This window comes from Hoplias malabaricus, chromosome 11 (assembly GCF_029633855.1).
Source record: "Hoplias malabaricus isolate fHopMal1 chromosome 11, fHopMal1.hap1, whole genome shotgun sequence".
In the NCBI taxonomy this organism is placed as follows: domain Eukaryota; kingdom Metazoa; phylum Chordata; class Actinopteri; order Characiformes; family Erythrinidae; genus Hoplias; species Hoplias malabaricus.
In genome coordinates this window covers 2,924,616-2,942,553 of record NC_089810.1, presented here as the reverse complement: position 1 = coordinate 2,942,553, position 17,938 = coordinate 2,924,616, and the positions used below count along the sequence as shown (strand labels likewise).

At 43.4% G+C, this 17,938-nt stretch overlaps 2 protein-coding genes across 3 annotated transcripts in view; one reads left to right on the top strand and one right to left on the bottom strand.

The window, feature by feature from the left end:
- Positions 1–2,523: 2,523 nt before the first annotated feature.
- rcn2 (reticulocalbin 2) lies at positions 2,524–17,764 on the bottom strand. Its single transcript, XM_066684353.1, has 8 exons — positions 17,607–17,764; positions 8,767–8,907; positions 7,587–7,689; positions 7,264–7,460; positions 7,075–7,185; positions 6,887–6,980; positions 3,677–3,819; positions 2,524–3,495 (listed from the first exon to the last, which is right to left on the bottom strand). Exons 1-8 carry the CDS (start codon positions 17,607–17,609, stop codon positions 3,352–3,354), a joined length of 936 nt encoding a protein of 311 aa, XP_066540450.1. The 5' UTR covers positions 17,610–17,764; the 3' UTR covers positions 2,524–3,351.
- pik3c2a (phosphatidylinositol-4-phosphate 3-kinase, catalytic subunit type 2 alpha) overlaps positions 10,471–17,938 on the top strand; it is a 42,318-nt gene continuing 34,850 nt past the window's right edge. The window contains exon 1 of one of the 2 annotated variants that reach the window (XM_066684349.1): positions 10,471–10,490. The gene's annotated coding sequence lies outside the window, so the exon portion shown is untranslated. Of the gene's footprint in view, positions 10,491–10,705; positions 10,856–17,938 lie in introns of those variants that run through there. The other variant, XM_066684351.1, reaches the window with a different exon arrangement.

Below are 17,938 nucleotides of genomic sequence, written 5' to 3'. Positions count from 1 at the left end.
GACACACACAGGATGTGCTTCCTCAGAGACACATGAACCCACCTGCTTCATCCACAACGTCGCGACCACTTCTTGACAAAATAACGTCATGGTAATGTTTACAGATTTGTTTTATAATTTACATCAATTATTTTTGACTTTTTTTTTTTAAATAGTTTCTATAAAAAGCGGTTCACACTTCTCTGAGTGGTGTGACCTGCTCACTGGTGATGGACTGTACACCCGTTTTTCTCTTTTCCTGGGAATAAATAATAAATATATCATTAATAACAACTACATTATGACTGCACTGTGACCTGCTGTAACCCCAGACCACCTCATAACCCCCAGAACACACGGGGGCGGTCTGTACGACCGGGAGACGGTGCCAGGCCCGGCCCCGAGGCACAGCCTGCTGCACGAGGCTGATTTTTACAAATGTTTTTAAATAATTCTTTTTTATTGTTACATTTGTGTCTTATTCACAGGAAAAGGAATTAAACTCTTAGGTCGTGTGATATTTCAGCGTTAGAGCCGCAGTCCATCTCCCTGCCGTCAGACCCTCACTCCCTCCCTGAGCTCTGACCCCGCGGAAAACACTCCAGGAACGATGTTAGAAAGAGATGTGACAGCATTTGAACAGAGCTCTGCTGCGTTTCTGTGACGACACAGTGTTGAACTTTTGACTCTCCGTCGACTTCTGCACAGCTTCGCAGTAAGTGTTGAGTAAAAATAATGGGGCGATATTCTGATTCTGTTCAAATGTGTGTTTCATGTGTGTGCCCATGTCTTCTGAAATTATCTTTAGTTTTAGATACGTTTCATTAGAGGTTAGACTCCTCACCACTCATGGAGGACTGAGCTGTGACCTCACAGTCCCAGAGCTGAACATCGTCTCTATTTTAACTGGGTCCTACGCTTTACACGTCCCTGTGGAGAATAAATAAAGGAGTGACGGCACACACCCTGGTGTGGAGACAGTGGAGGTGTAAACTCAGACGGTGTCCTGCTGTTAGTTAAAAATTCCAGTCCCTGGTAATTACTCAGATGTAAATATAGGGTTGACTCTTACTAAACACAGATGAAAAATCAATGAATAAAAGTTTGACCCCTTTCCCTCCAGATATTGAACGAGCATTGGAGTGAACAGCGGAGTGTGGTGTGTTCTCCCTGTGTCTGCGTGGGTTTCCTCTGGGTGACTGTCTGTGAGGAGTGTGGTGTGTTCTCCCTGTGTCTGAGTGGGTTTCCTCCGGGTGACTGTCTGTGAGGAGTGTGGTGTGTTCTCCCTGTGTCTGCGTGGGTTTCCTCCGGGTGACTGTCTGTGAGGAGTGTGGTGTGTTCTCTCTGTGTCTGCGTGGGTTTCCTCTGGGTGACTGTCTGTGAGGAGTGTGGTGTGTTCTCCCTGTGTCTGCGTGGGTTTCCTCTGGGTGACTGTCTGTGAGGAGTGTGGTGTGTTCTCCCTGTGTCTGCGTGGGTTTCCTCTGGGTGACTGTCTGTGAGGAGTGTGGTGTGTTCTCTCTGTGTCTGCGTGGGTTTCCTCTGGGTGACTGTCTGTGAGGAGTGTGGTGTGTTCTCCCTGTGTCTGCGTGGGTTTCCTCTGGGTGACTGTCTGTGAGGAGTGTGGTGTGTTCTCTCTGTGTCTGCGTGGGTTTCCTCTGGGTGACTGTCTGTGAGGAGTGTGGTGTGTTCTCCCTGTGTCTGCGTGGGTTTCCTCTGGGTGACTGTCTGTGAGGAGTGTGGTGTGTTCTCCCTGTGTCTGAGTGGGTTTCCTCCGGGTGACTGTCTGTGAGGAGTGTGGAGTGTTCTCTCTGTGTCTGCGTGGGTTTCCTCCGGGTGACTGTCTGTGAGGAGTGTGGTGTGTTCTCTCTGTGTCTGTGTGGGTTTCCTCCGGGTGACTGTCTGTGAGGAGTGTGGAGTGTTCTCTCTGTGTCTGCGTGGGTTTCCTCCGGGTGACTGTCTGTGAGGAGTGTGGTGTGTACTCTCTGTGTCTGCCTGGGTTTCCTCCGGGTGACTGTCTGTGAGGAGTGTGGTGTGTTCTCCCTGTATCTGCGTGGGTTTCCTCCGGGTGACTGTCTGTGAGGAGTGTGGTGTGTTCTCTCTGTGTCTGCGTGGGTTTCCTCCGGGTGACTGTCTGTGAGGAGTGTTGTTTGTTTTCCCTGTGTCTGCGTGGGTCCTCCTCTGCATCTGGGATGGGTCCTCCACGAGGGTCTGGGGTGGGTTATCGTCAGGGGTCAGAGGGTGTGTTCTGTAATCGGTGCTGTACGTGATTAGTAACTGTTTCAGTGCCGGAAAAAAATGTAATCCACTGAGGTTGGTGAGAAATGCATTCTGGGATATTTGACTCTCTGAAGTCTACTGAAGTCACGTCCCAATGCATCCTCGATATTACGGGGAGGATATTTTTTTTCCAACCGAGCACGTGTATGTGTATTTTTGTACTTGTCGATACGATGCAATACTCAGAATTAAGCATCAGGACCATTGTGTAATAGTGTAGTTATTAATTAAAACTTTATTATTAATATTTTTAATTGTGTGAGAGTGACTGTGTGAGTGACTGGGGGAATGTGTCAGTGACTGTGTGAGTGTGTGTGAGTGACTGGGGGAATGTGTGAGTGACTGGGTGAGTGTGTGTGAGTGACTGGGGGAATGTGTGAGTGACTGGGGGAATGTGTGAGTGACTGTGTGAGTGTGTGTGAGTGACTGGGGGAATGTGTGAGTGACTGGGTGAGTGTGTGTGAGTGACTGGGGGAATGTGTGAGTGACTGGGTGAGTGTGTGTGAGTGACTGGGGGAATGTGAGAGTGACTGGATGAGTGTGTGGTGCTCTGTCCAGGGAGTATTCCTGCTTTGCGCCCAGTGATTCTCTGTAGGTTCTGGACCAACTGTGACCCTGGACAGAATGAAGGGCTTATATAAGATGAATGAATGAAGGAATGAATGAATGAATATCTGGACACAGTGAAGTGTGACATTAGAATGAAATACAAAATCTATGTAAAAGAACTTGGGTTATTTTCTTTTAAGGCGTTATTCACAGCAGACACTACAGTCCATTCTTCCACTTGCAGAACCAACAGAGGGCTATTCACTATCTAGAACCCTCTCACCACACAGGGCCCAATGTTCTTCATGTGCTACTTCAGAGTTTTATAGGTGACTTAAGGAGTCCAGGCTTTTTCTCCACAGCGAACAGTCTCTCAGTGGAACAGGGGGAACGTAGGGAAGAGAGGGGAACGTAAGAAAGAAAGGGGAATGTAGGGAACAGGGGAAATGTAGGGAACAGAGGGAAATGTAAGGAACAGGGGGAACGTAGGGAAGAGAGGAATAGTGGAATAGGGGAGAATGTGGGGAACATGGGGAGTTGTGTGATCTACAGCTCGTCGTGTGGAACGTGGAGCTGTCGGCCGTAATCCGTCACCTCGCTGTTCATGAATGTCTCCTGGTTCTGCAGGATCTCGGTCTCCGACAGCTTCCCGTCCGCGTCCTGATCCATTTCCTCAATGAGGTGAACGGCCTGTTAAACACACACCAGCCATAACATTAAAAACACCTGATTTTTCCCACAGAGCAGGTGTGATGTGGTGGTGGATCATTCTCAGCGCTGCAGTGACACTGACTAATATATGTCACTATATATGTCATATATGGCTGATGTCTGTAAGGGTGTGAGTGCGTGTGGAGGGGGTTATACGGACCTCCTCTCGGGCCGAGCCGTAGCTGTTTGGGGCGACCCAGCGCAGCTGCTCGTCTCGGTTCAGCTTTCCGTCCTTGTCCTGATCGTAAAGGTCTTTGAATCGAACCGTCTCCTCGATCTCCCACTGCGATGGTTCCTCGCCTTCTACAGAGAGAAGCACATGGTCAGGTAGTGCCAGGGGGCGAGGTACGGGGGGGAGTCAGGACCCCAGGTCTCACAGGACACCGCCCAGGGGCAGTTTACAGACACACAACAATAAACTGGGAAGGGAAGTGAGATGCTGATCCTGGCCTCAGGTCACAGTCAGTGACGCTACACTGTGGAACAGCTGCACATGTTTACATTTACATTTATGCATTTGGCAGACGCTTTTATCCAAAGTGACTTACAAAAGAGAATCTAACATTCAAACTACAGCACGATTTATACACAAATACCTTACACTGAGTCCAATATACCAGGAAGTAATAAGTGCATTTGTCAAGAACGCGGAGGCGGACGCACACGCTACAACACAAAGACTTTTATTTACAACAAGGATGTCAAACAAAGACTGACTAGGGAAACGATGACGGAGAGACAGTGGAGACAGAGGCTAGAAAACAACAAGACATAGGTAAAGAAACAATACAATACTAGGAATTGGAACGAATGACCGATACGAGGAAGTGAGACAAAGGGACTTAAATACATAACACAGAGAAGACACACCTGAAACAGATAACAAGGAGGACGGACAAGGAGGCGGAACAAAGGCGGGACAAGGGCGGAGACATGGACAACAAACAAACAGAGCCATGTGCTGAGAGAGCACATGGCGGGGAAAACAGACAATGACAGGATGAGGGTGTGACAGCATTAAAGAAAGACTTTCAGTGCAGGAGATACTCTCGGAAGAGCTGGGTTTTCAAGGATTTCTTGAATGCGGAGAGGGTTTCTGTTGCTCTGATGGTGCTTGGAAGCTCGTTCCACCAGCGTGGTACCAGAGATGAGAATAGCCTCGACTGACCTGTACGGGGGGTTGGTCGTGTTAGTTGGTGCTCCTTTGAGGAACGGAGAGGGCGGGCGCTAACGTATGGTTTTAAGAGTCTATTGAGGGAGATGGGAGCAGAACCAGTGAATACTCTGAAGGCCATCATTAGTGATTTAAATTTGATGCGAGCAGCTAAGGGTAGCCAATGAAGCTCAGCTAATAGGGGCGTGACATGTGCTCTTTTTGGTTGGTTGAAGACCAGGCGTGCTGCAGCATTCTGGATCATCTGTAGCAGTCTCACAGCACAGGCCGGAAGACCTGTCAGGAGGGCGTTGCAATAGTCTAGACGGGAGATTACTAACGTCTGAACGAGGAGCTGTGTTGTATGTTGAGTTAGGTTTGGCCTAATCTTCCTTATGTTGAATAGGGATGGAGCTACAGCTGTACAGCAAAAACACACGTTGGTAGGTGGATTGGCGACTTGAAAGTGTCCGTAGGTGTGTGTGTGAGTGAATGTGTGTGTGTCTGTGTTGCTCTGTGAAGGATTGGCGCCCCCTCCAGGGTGTATTTCCGCCTTGCGCCCAATGATTCTAGGTAGGCTCTGGACCCACTGTGACCCTGAACTGGATAAGGGTTACAGATAATGAATGAATGTATAAATTAATAAGATAAAAAAATAGCATATAGCATAATAAAGAAACCAGAAAAAAAGCAAGTCTGTGATATAAGAGGAGGCCATTTAAAGCCTTAAAGACAAGCAGTAAAACCTTCAAATGAACCTGGATTGAACAGAGAGCCACTGGAGAGAGGCTGGGATCAACGTCTCAAACAAGGAGGGAGTTAAAAGTCTAAACAGAACAGAAATATTAAGCATGGATGATGTCATGAAAAGACAGGAGAGGTTTTAATTTGGATTTCCCTTTAACTAGAAAAACCTTCTCTTACAAACAGAAGTCACCTGTTTATCGACACTGAGGTCGGGTCGAACATTACACCCAAGGTTTTTACCTGGGGTTTTACAAGGGATCATAAACGCATTAAAGCAATGGAGACGTGGTCTGATTTTCCAGGGCCAAATAAAATGACCTCAGATGTGGTTTACTTTCGTTTGGGAAAATGATATGTCCTCCATTGCCGTGAATACCAACCCAACTCTAAGAGATGGGTGAGTATGTGATAAACACTTGTGTCCAATGCTGCACTAACATCCGGAAGTGTGACGTCAGCACAGTCACCAGAAACAAGATTAAATAATAAATCTTTAGTCACATTTCAGAGAGCAGACGTGCCTACATTCATCAAACACAATGACCAGCCGGGGCCAGAGGGGTATAACCCCCAGCTCTGTGCTGTGGGGCAGGGCCCTGTGCTCTATGCTGCAGGGGAGCGTCCTCCAGTGTCTCTGGGATGACGGACTGGGGTTTGGGATCCAGAACTAACTACAGTCGGCAGCTCTGTACAGCGCCCCCATGAGGCAGGTGAGGCATTGTTTTTCCTTTTGCACAGAGTCGTCTGACTGTGTAAAGGGCACGTCCAATGTTCTGCCGCTGTCGTGTGGCTTTCGGCCCTGCTGCTGTTTCTCTTTCTGTTTTGTTTGCTTCTTGTCTCCAGCCCTCGGTTCCCTGTGTTCCTGCCTTTGATTGGTCAGGTCATGATTGACATACGGTTTTTAGGTGTTTGGTGGGAGAGTCCATGTGTATTTATGCCCCCTGTTTCTGCCCCTATTTGTCAGACATTGTTTGTGATTTTTCTGTTTCTGTGAGTTTGGTTTTTTTCTTTTTGTTTTTTATCTTTCTGTGGGAGGAAACCGACGCAGACGCAGGAAGAACACACCACACTCCTCACAGACAGTCACCCGGAGGAAACCCACGCAGACACAGGGAGAACACACCACACTCCTCACAGACAGTCACCCGGAGGAAACCCACGCAGACACAGGGAGAACACACCACACTCCTCACAGACAGTCACCCGGAGGAAACCCACGCAGACACAGGGAGAACACACCACACTCCTCACAGACAGTCACCCGGAGCCGGACTAGAACCCATAACCTCCAGGACCCTGGAGCTGTGTCAGAGACACTACCTGCTGCTCTACTGTGATGCTCCCCCATTCAAATCAATGAAGAGTAAAATTCATTAATGAAAATGCATTAATCGTTTAATGAAGAAAAACTACTGAATCACTGCCTGCTGTAAAACTACTGAAGCTACTGAACTGTTAAGGAACTCTTACCGTTCGCTCTGAGATCTCCAATGAATTCACTCAGGCTGATGAATCCGTCTTTGTCCACGTCGTACTCACTCAACACATCCTCAATCGCGAAATCCTAAGGAGACAAACCCCATCACGGCTCCAGTTTAACATAGGATTAGGAACGAGAGGCTCATTAGGACATTAGTGCTACAGCGTCAGAGACTCACAGCCATGTGATCCACCTCTGACGGATGAGTAAACGCCAGAAACTCCGTCAGGTTCAAGCCCCTGCCGTCCACGTCTGCGAAGTCGAACCGCCGCTTCTCCTTCAAATGGAGCTAAGAGCAGAGACGCAGGGTTAAAACCACAGTCTAACAGCATTCGAACTGCTCCTGTGAGGTGTGTTTATCAATTACAAATCTAAGAGACTCCTCCTCTGGGTCCTCAAGCACCGCGTTTTCATCCACATCCACCGTGTGCCCGTGCATCACCACGTTGTATTCGTCCCAGGAAACCAGGCCGTCTGCGTCTGTGTCGAAGCCTGGGAATCGCTCTTCTGCGTCGTCCATGGCGTACCTCCTGTAAACCTTCTGGATCCATAGCGTGATCTCCTCTGTTACAGCAACAACGAGAAATCCCCGTCACAAAGGTTTCGACAGAGCACTGAATATCAGCTCAGCACCCGTCATCTACATCCTCCTCCTTACCCATGTTCACCACACCTCCACCGAGTCCTCACCTGGAGTCAGATACCTGTCCGTGTCAGTGTCAATCCTCTTCACTATCTCCACCATCTTCTTCTTCTGCTCAGATGGACTGAGCTTCTTTATCTCGTCTTTGTCCTAAACAATGACAGACAGTGACCGTGGCGCTTACTTTACTGACTACGGGATAAACTGGGAACAGTTTACACCTCGGCGCTGTTACATGGGGAGGTAGGGTTAACACAAGTCTGAGTGAGAGGTTTGTGGAACACTCAGAACTCCAGGACGATAAACAAAACAAAATATAAACAGTACCACAAAGAAAATACACCTTTAAAAACAGAATTAACATAAAATACAGTACAGTATTTAGTAACTGATCTCCCACTCTTTTTTTGATGTGTAAATAAACTCCAGTCTCCTGACTCTTCAATCCCCAATTTCTAACAGTTCTCTTCCACATCAGGACCAGATTGTGTAGTTTCACAGGAACAATTAATGATCATGAATATGATGGATCCAGAGCGAGTGGAACTCCTGCGCACCCATCGCGTTACGGCTCGGACCCGTACAGTAAACTAAAGCCGTGTGCATCGCAGTCAGGGGCTGCTCCGACGGGGGCTAGTCGTCCTGTCTGTGGATGCGTTTAATAAATACTTCTGTTCACTGACTGCTCCTTTCACTCTATGGTGCACAGACTGTGAGTCGGTCTTCAAATTATAATCAATGACGCCCCAACAGTGTTAGTCTAAATATTCTGACTATACTCTCAGAATTATTCAGAGATGGTTCTCAGAATTCTGACTTTATTCTTGGAATCTTTTTTTTTTGTCAATGCCGTGGCCCTAAAGCTCGTCTTACCTGTATGTACCTGTATATCTATTCGTATGAATCCTTTTTCTCTCTCTACAGGTGCTACCCCCTCCTTTCAGTAAACGGCTTCAGCTTCCACAAAAAGGGAAGTGTTCCTTTAGAAACCCTTCCTGAGAGACGGCAACCAAAGCTGAATAAACCAAATTTGAAAATATTACCAGGACATTGCTGAAATGTAGAGCGCAGGTTTAGTGATGAGACTTAACCTCATCACAGACTAAGACCTCTGTGTTAGCCCCGCCCACTAACGTCCAACAGAAAACTGACACAATCTCCTCACACCTGGGGAACTCCCTAATCATAAGTGGTGTCCACAAACATCTGGACACGGTCCCTCCTCACCTCAGCATCCAGAAAAGAGTTGGCATTGTGCTCATGCCCTTGGTGTGAAAGGTGGCGCTCCACTTGCAGCACTCTATCCCCTAAAACGCAGCACAGCGCCACCAGCAGGACCACCACACTGACCGTCCTCATGTCCATCACCTGTGAAGGACAGACAAAGATTTACAGCAGTGAGGACAGCACCGGGTTTAAACAATCCACTGCTCTGTGTTTAGCAGGTTTATAAACCTTAAGTCTTAACCAGGGATGGAATGTACACTGAGGACACGGGGGACATGTCCCCACCACGTTCTGAAAGTGTCTTCTGTGAATAATTTATACAGCAGCTGCCTTTCAGATCTTCAGCGGCTCCACTGCGTCCTGCCCCCTGTCCCCTCTAGAGGGCGACAGAGTGACAAGCGACCCATCAGTGGAGACTTCCTCTACTGTAGCAAATGAGTCACAACACAGACAAATGACAAAAGACATTAATTATCCTTTAATAATTACCTGTTACAGATGTGTGAGGTATAATACAGATGTGTAACTACGCCATGTTACAGATGTGTGAGGTATAATACAGATGTATAAATACGCCATGTTACAGATGTGTGAGGTATAATACAGATGTGTAACTACGCCATGTTACAGATGTGTTAGGTATAATACAGATGTATAAATACGCCATGTTACAGATGTGTGAGGTATAATACAGATGTGTAACTACGCCATGTTACAGATGTGTTAGGTATAATACAGATGTGTAACTACGCCATGTTACAGATGTGTTAGGTATAATACAGATGTATAAATACGCCATGTTACAGATGTGTGAGGTATAATACAGATGTGTAACTACACCATGTTACAGATGTGTTAGGTATAATACAGATGTGTAACTACGCCATGTTACAGATGTGTGAGGTATAATACAGATGTGTAACTACGCCATGTTACAGATGTGTGAGGTATAATACAGATGTGTAACTACGCCATGTTACAGATGTGTTAGGTATAATACAGATGTGTAACTACGCCATGTTACAGATGTGTTAGGTATAATACAGATGTATAAATACGCCATGTTACAGATGTGTGAGGTATAATACAGATGTGTAACTACGCCATGTTACAGATGTGTTAGGTATAATACAGATGTGTAACTACGCCATGTTACAGATGTGTGAGGTATAATACAGATGTGTAACTACGCCATGTTACAGATGTGTGAGGTATAATACAGATGTGTAACTACGCCATGTTACAGATGTGTGAGGTATAATACAGATGTGTAACTACGCCATGTTACAGATGTGTGAGGTATTATACAGATGTGTAAATGCTCCATGATACAGACAATAATGTAATAATGTGCAATTATTTGTCATTGTACAACGTACAACAAAATGTGTCTTCCCCAGTGAACCCATCTGTGTGTTAACCAAGTGCACTAGGGGCTGTGGACACACACCCAGAGCAGCAGGCAGCCATCCCTGCCACACAACTGTGTAATGTGAGATTATACAGATGTGTGAGGTAGGATACAGATGTGTTACAGATGTTGTAAGTAACCCAGACCTCTGGATATGTACTCGAGCACTGGGACTGTGTCGACTCCAAATGATTCAACTCTCAGAATCATTGGCCAAGAGTCCCAGACGCTTTGGAATCAAAGAATCATCTCTTTGAAGTCGACTCATCCGACTAGTTTACAGTCGCCCCCTGGTGGCTGTAAAGAACTTAAGGTAGGATAAACAAACTCCCTCTTTCTCTCTCAGTGTGAAAAAGAGAAACAGTGCGGGAAACACAGCGTTAGCCCGTGTCTCCCTCTCCGTTTCTCGACTGAAACATTCACCCTTCCACCTTAAACACGACCGATGAGCTCTGAGTTCCTGGCCCTTGTTAAAGCCGCGGGTGGAACGCTCTTTCCTCTGGGCCGCCGTGTTTCCCCCGAGGCTGAAGAACCGGCGCGGTGCAGAAAAACCGAAGTTATCTGTAATTAACCCCTACCTCCAACTGAATCCGTGAAGTTTTGAGGCTGAACCGAGTGCCGTTGCCATGGAGCTCTCTCTGCTATGAGACCCTCGCTGGGAGAAACCAACTCGCGGGGGTGTGGTATACATTAATTCTGTTTATTGTGTTATTTCTTGGTTATACACAAGGATTTTTACAGTGGAATTATATTTAAGTACCTATTAGAAAAGTGTTAAAAGAATGCTGAACAGAACATAGTAATTATACATGTGTAAATACAGAGACGCGTTTATTCCCCCGTCTTCACGACTGTATCTCAAACGGCTCCCCGTTCTTCTGAAGTGCGCTATTTAGTGAAATATGGGACCTGTGTGCGAACAGTGCACTGAGTATCAGCAGCGGAGACGTGGAGCCTATTACAGAAGGACACGTGGCTTTCCACTCGCCTTTAAACCCGCTTTCTGGCGCAGAAGCCGTTATTCCGTGTCTCTCGGAACACACTGCACAGTAGTGATGTGTCGGTCGCGAACGAACCGGTTCAAAGAGCCGGCTCTTGTAAGTGAACGATGAGAGCCGGTTCCCGTCTAAGACCGAGGCTTGTCATTCAACCAATCAGAGAACAACAAGCAAAGCTGAGACACTTGGTTTTCCTGAATGCCGATCTGCCTTCCAAAAAATAGTTGAAGAAAATGTTAAATCAGTTTTGCACTTTGCAGAGTACAGTGGAACCTCTACTTACGAACATGATCCGTTCCGTGACCCGGTTCGTAAGTGGAAAAGTTCGTTCTCAAGTCAATTTTCCCCATGTAAAATAATTGAAAAGCAATTAATGCGTTCCAGCCCCACCCCGAAAGTCACCTTTTTACACTGATAAATGTTTACAAAACTCAAATTAGTAAAAAAAAAAACACATGTAGCATTACTAAAAATACAGAAATACAGTGGTAACAGTAATAAACGACTGGCTGGAGCAGTAACACGGGCACTGTCTGTATGACGGGAGGTGGAGGTGGGTGAAATAACGGAGAGTAGGCGGTGAATGTGGGGAGACGAAGCGTAGATACGGCTTAACTTAGCAGTCTGCTATTTACACTAATGCTAAATTGCTAAAACTACAATTTGCAAATCTTAAAAGCTCGAGAGTCAAGAAAACGAGAGGAAATGGGTCAATGACTCAAGTCTGGGGGCGCTGGGAGACTTGTCTATTGGGGTCAGTGGCCATTTCCAGCCGCCGGCTCGGCGGAGCCTCGGGTTCGTTTATAGAGTCATGGTTTGTTGGTGGGGGCAAAAAATATTCAAATGCCTGGTTCGTATCTTGGAAAGTTCGTTAGTATAGGTTCCACTGTATTTGTTTATTTTATTAATCAGAAATGGATGATTATTTTATTTAATGGCTATATTTCAGAATTTACAAGTGATTTTTTATTAAGGTGTTTAAATAAAACTCCAGTTATTTATACAATTGAAGGTGTGAGTGCAATCAGTGAGTTATTACAAGACAGCCATTAAAACAATTGGCCATTGCAACACTATTTATTATTTTTAATATTGAACAATAATATTTTGTCCATATAGTCATGTAAAATGTAGGTAATATTGTTCTGTACCAGTGGAAATAAGTGGTAAAACAAAGAGCCATTTAGGACCCGAAAGAGCCGGCTCTTTATGAAGAGCCGAGCCAAAAGAGCCGGCTCCCCAAAAAGAGCCGAAATTCCCATCACTACTGCACAGGGAGGGACTAGGGAGACATTTTAGTATCGACTCTCGAAGAGCCGATCCCGCCCATCCAAAGGGTCTTGATACGGAGTCGCGTAGAGTCGACTCAGTTCGCGAGTGTTTTCAGCCTCTCTCAACTTCAGTGAACTGAACTTGGCATCATTTACACACACGGGTCACGTGATTTTGGTCTGAGCCCACTCTACACTGCAGACAGCGAGAGTGGTTTAATCCCGATTTTCATCCCTGGTTCGAGCAAAAAAAAAAAAATGTAGTGGAGCTGAGGCGTTGATTCCATGATTGGAGAATCAGAGTCGATATCACTGAGCCACTTGGGATTCCAGCCTGCAGATCATAAACTCTAGTGCCCCCAGCTGGACCGGAGAGGAAAACATTACTTTCTACCTCACATTACTTTTTTGTGGCATGAAAAATATACAGGTGCTGGTCATAAAATTAGAATATGATGAAAAAGTGGATTTATTTCAGTAATTCCATTCAAAAAGTGACACTTGTGTATTACACTCATTCATTACACACAGACTGATATAAGTGTTTATTTCTTTTAATTTGATGATTATAACTGACAACGAATGAAAACCCCAAATTCAATATCTCAGAAAATTCAAATATTACTGAAGACCAATACAAAATAAAGTATTTTTAGAAATGCTGGCGAAGTGAAAAGTATGAACACGTACAGCACTCACTGGGTACTGGGAGCTTTGGCACTGTGTGCTGTTGGAAAATTGAATCTGCATCTCCATAAAGTTGGTCAGCAGCAGGAAGCATGAAGTGCTCTAAAACTTCCTGGTGGACGGCTGCGTTGACCTTGGACCTCAGAAAACACAGTGGACCAACACCAGCAGATGACATGGCGCCCCAAACCATCACTGACTGGAAACTTACACTGGACCTCAATCAACGTGGATTCTGTGCCTCTCCTCTCTTCCTCCAGACTCTGGGACCTTGATTTCCGAAGGAAACGCAAAATGTACTTTCATCAAATTACTGTGGACCACTCAGCAGCAGTCCAGTCCTTTTAGTCTTTAGCCCAGGGGCGAGACGCTTCTGACTCTGTCTCTTGTTGAAGAGTGGCTCGACACAAAGAATGCGACGCTGAAACCCATGTCTTACATACATCTGTGTGGTGGTGGTTCTTGAAGCACTGACTGTGTGTGTGTGTGTGTGAGAGAGAGAGAGTGTGTGTGAGTGTTTGGGTGTGTGTGAGAGTGTGTGTGTGTGTGTGTGTGTGTGCGTTGGAGTCTTTTCTGATATCCGCTGGTGTGCTGCTGTAGTGTATGTTCAGCTGCTCTTTAACTCAACAACCGAAGGAGTTTCTTGCACAAATCTCCAGACTGTGTTTATTTTTGGGAGCTTTGTTCGTGTCCACAGTCAGTGTTTAGAGGTTGTGTATCCACAGTAATTCAGCCCCACAGTGTAGTGTATCTTTAAAAGCTACGAACAGTGTAGTGTATCTTTAAAAGCTACAAACAGTGTAGTGTATCTTTAAAGGTACAAACAGTGTAGTGTATCTTTAAAAGCTACAAAGAGTGTAGTGTATCTTTAAAAGGTACAAACAGTGTAGTGTATCTTTAAAAGCTACAAAGAGTGTAGTGTATCTTTAAAGGTACAGACAGTGTAGTGTATCTTTAAAAGCTACAAACAGTGTAGTGTATCTTTAAAGGTACAAACAGTGTAGTGTATCTTTAAAAGCTACAAAAAGTGTAGTGTATCTTTAAAGGTACAAACAGTGTAGTGTATCTTTTAAAAGCTACAGACAGTGTAGTGTATCTTTAAAAGCTACAAAGAGTGTAGTGTATCTTTAAAGCTACAGACAGTGTAGTGTATCTTTAAAGGTACAAACAGTGTAGTGTATCTTTAAAGGTACAAACAGTGTAGTGTATCTTTAAAAGCTACAAAGAGTGTAGTGTATCTTTAAAGGTACAGACAGTGTAGTGTATCTTTAAAAGCTACAAACAGTGTAGTGTATCTTTAAAGGTACAAACAGTGTAGTGTATCTTTAAAGGTACAAACAGTGTAGTGTATCTTTAAAAGCTACAAAAAGTGTAGTGTATCTTTAAAGGTACAAACAGTGTAGTGTATCTTTTAAAAGCTACAGACAGTGTAGTGTATCTTTAAAAGCTACAAAGAGTGTAGTGTATCTTTAAAGCTACAGACAGTGTAGTGTATCTTTAAAGGTACAAACTGTGTAGTGTATCTTTAAAAGCTACAAACAGTGTAGTGTATTTTTAAAAGCTACAAACAGTGTAGTGTATCTTTAAAGGTACAGACAGTGTAGTGTATCTTTAAAAGCTACAAACAGTGTAGTGTATCTTTAAAGGTACAAACAGTGTTGTGTATCTTTAAAGGTACAGACAGTGTAGTGTATCTTTAAAGCTACAAACAGTGTAGTGTATCTTTAAAAGCTACAAAGAGTGTAGTGTATCTTTAAAGGTACAGACAGTGTAGTGTATCTTTAAAAGCTACAAACAGTGTAGTGTATCTTTAAAGGTACAAACAGTGTAGTGTATCTTTAAAAGCTACAAAAAGTGTAGTGTATCTTTAAAGGTACAAACAGTGTAGTGTATCTTTTAAAAGCTACAGACAGTGTAGTGTATCTTTAAAAGCTACAAAGAGTGTAGTGTATCTTTAAAGCTACAGACAGTGTAGTGTATCTTTAAAAGCTACAAAGAGTGTAGTGTATCTTTAAAGGTACAAACAGTGTAGTGTATCTTTAAAAGCTACAAAGAGTGTAGTGTATCTTTAAAGGTACAGACAGTGTAGTGTATCTTTAAAAGCTACAAACAGTGTAGTGTATCTTTAAAGGTACAAACAGTGTAGTGTATCTTTAAAGGTACAAACAGTGTAGTGTATCTTTAAAAGCTACAAAAAGTGTAGTGTATCTTTAAAGGTACAAACAGTGTAGTGTATCTTTTAAAAGCTACAGACAGTGTAGTGTATCTTTAAAAGCTACAAAGAGTGTAGTGTATCTTTAAAGCTACAGACAGTGTAGTGTATCTTTAAAGGTACAAACTGTGTAGTGTATCTTTAAAAGCTACAAACAGTGTAGTGTATTTTTAAAAGCTACAAACAGTGTAGTGTATCTTTAAAGGTACAGACAGTGTAGTGTATCTTTAAAAGCTACAAACAGTGTAGTGTATCTTTAAAGGTACAAACAGTGTTGTGTATCTTTAAAGGTACAGACAGTGTAGTGTATCTTTAAAGCTACAAACAGTGTAGTGTATCTTTAAAAGCTACAAAGAGTGTAGTGTATCTTTAAAGGTACAGACAGTGTAGTGTATCTTTAAAGTTACAGACAGTGTAGTGTATCTTTTAAAAGCTACAAACAGTGTAGTGTATCTTTAAAGGTACAGACAGTGTAGTGTATCTTTAAAAGCTACAGACAGTGTAGTGTATCTTTAAAAGCTACAAAGAGTGTAGTGTATCTTTAAAGTTACAGACAGTGTAGTGTATCTTTTAAAAGCTACAAACAGTGTAGTGTATCTTTAAAGGTACAAACAGTGTAGTGTATCTTTTAAAAGCTACAAACAGTGTAGTGTATCTTTAAAGGTACAAACAGTGTAGTGTATCTTTAAAAGCTACAAAGAGTGTAGTGTATCTTTAAAAGCTACAAAGAGTGTAGTGTATCTTTAAAAGCTACAAACTGTGTAGTGTATCTTTAAAAGCTACAAACAGTGTAGTGTATTTTTAAAAGCTACAAACAGTGTAGTGTATCTTTAAAGGTACAGACAGTGTAGTGTATCTTTAAAAGCTACAAACAGTGTAGTGTATCTTTAAAGGTACAAACAGTGTTGTGTATCTTTAAAGGTACAGACAGTGTAGTGTATCTTTAAAGCTACAAACAGTGTAGTGTATCTTTAAAAGCTACAAAGAGTGTAGTGTATCTTTAAAGGTACAGACAGTGTAGTGTATCTTTAAAGTTACAGACAGTGTAGTGTATCTTTTAAAAGCTACAAACAGTGTAGTGTATCTTTAAAGGTACAGACAGTGTAGTGTATCTTTAAAAGCTACAGACAGTGTAGTGTATCTTTAAAAGCTACAAAGAGTGTAGTGTATCTTTAAAGTTACAGACAGTGTAGTGTATCTTTTAAAAGCTACAAACAGTGTAGTGTATCTTTAAAGGTACAAACAGTGTAGTGTATCTTTTAAAAGCTACAAACAGTGTAGTGTATCTTTAAAGGTACAAACAGTGTAGTGTATCTTTAAAAGCTACAAAGAGTGTAGTGTATCTTTAAAAGCTACAAAGAGTGTAGTGTATCTTTAAAAGCTACAAACTGTGTAGTGTATCTTTAAAAGCTACAAACAGTGTAGTGTATTTTTAAAAGCTACAAAGAGTGTAGTGTATCTTTAAAGGTACAGACAGTGTAGTGTATCTTTAAAGGTACAGACAGTGTAGTGTATCTTTAAAAGCTACAAACAGTGTAGTGTATCTTTAAAAGCTACAGACAGTGTAGTGTATCTTTAAAGCTACAGACAGTGTAGTGTATCTTTAAAAGCTACAAAGAGTGTAGTGTATCTTTAAAGGTACAGACAGTGTAGTGTATCTTTTAAAGGTACAAACAGTGTAGTGTATCTTTTAAAGGTACAAACAGTGTAGTGTATCTTTTAAAGGTACAGACAGTGTAGTGTATCTTTAAAGGTACAGACAGTGTAGTGTATCTTTAAAGGTACAGACAGTGTAGTGTATCTTTAAAGGTACAGACAGTGTAGTGTATCTTTAAAGGTACAGACAGTGTAGTGTATCTTTAAAGGTACATACAGTGTAGTGTATCTTTAAAGGTACAGACAGTGTAGTGTATCTTTAAAGGACAAACAGTGTAGTGTATCTTTAAAGGACAAACAGTGTAGTGTATCTTTAAAGGTACAAACCGTGTAGTGCATCTTTAAAGGTACAAACCGTGTAGTGCATCTTTAAAGGTACAAACAGTGTAGTGTATCTTTAAAGGTACAGACAGTGTAGTGTATCTTTAAAGGACAAACAGTGTAGTGTATCTTTAAAGGTACAAACCGTGTAGTGTATCTTTAAAGGTACAAACAGTGTAGTGCATCTTTAAAGGTACAGACAGTGTAGTGTATCTTTAAAGCTACAGACAGTGTAGTGTATCTTTAAAAGGTACAGTTCTGTTCCTAATTAAAGACACAGTTACCATTGATGGTACCACAGCAGTGACAGGGTTTCTGTGAGTGTCCCTCGTTGGTCCACCGTGTAGATGTAGAGTCAGAGACAGTAGCTCATCTGTCGCTGCACAGTGTGTGTCACTCGTCCTCTAGTCCTTCATCAGTGACACAGGACGCTGTCGGCTGGATGTTTTTGGTCGGTGGACTGTTCTCAGTGCAGCAGACTACAGACTGTAACTGTGTAGAACTACAGACTGAGAAACATGGCTCTGACCACGTAGAGTCGCTGCTGCATCGCTCGCTCTCGCGCTCTCTCTCTCTCTCTCTCTCTCTCTCTCTCTCTCTCTCTCTCTCTCTCTCT

Coding starts and splice junctions, on each gene's coding strand:
- rcn2 (XM_066684353.1), bottom strand. Junction 6,981..7,074: donor CAGAGGTGGATCACATGGCT/GTGAGTCTCTGA, acceptor TTGTCTCCTTAG/GATTTCGCGATTGAGGATGT. Junction 3,820..6,886: donor TGGAGATCTCAGAGCGAACG/GTAAGAGTTCCT, acceptor TTCTCTCTGTAG/AAGGCGAGGAACCATCGCAG.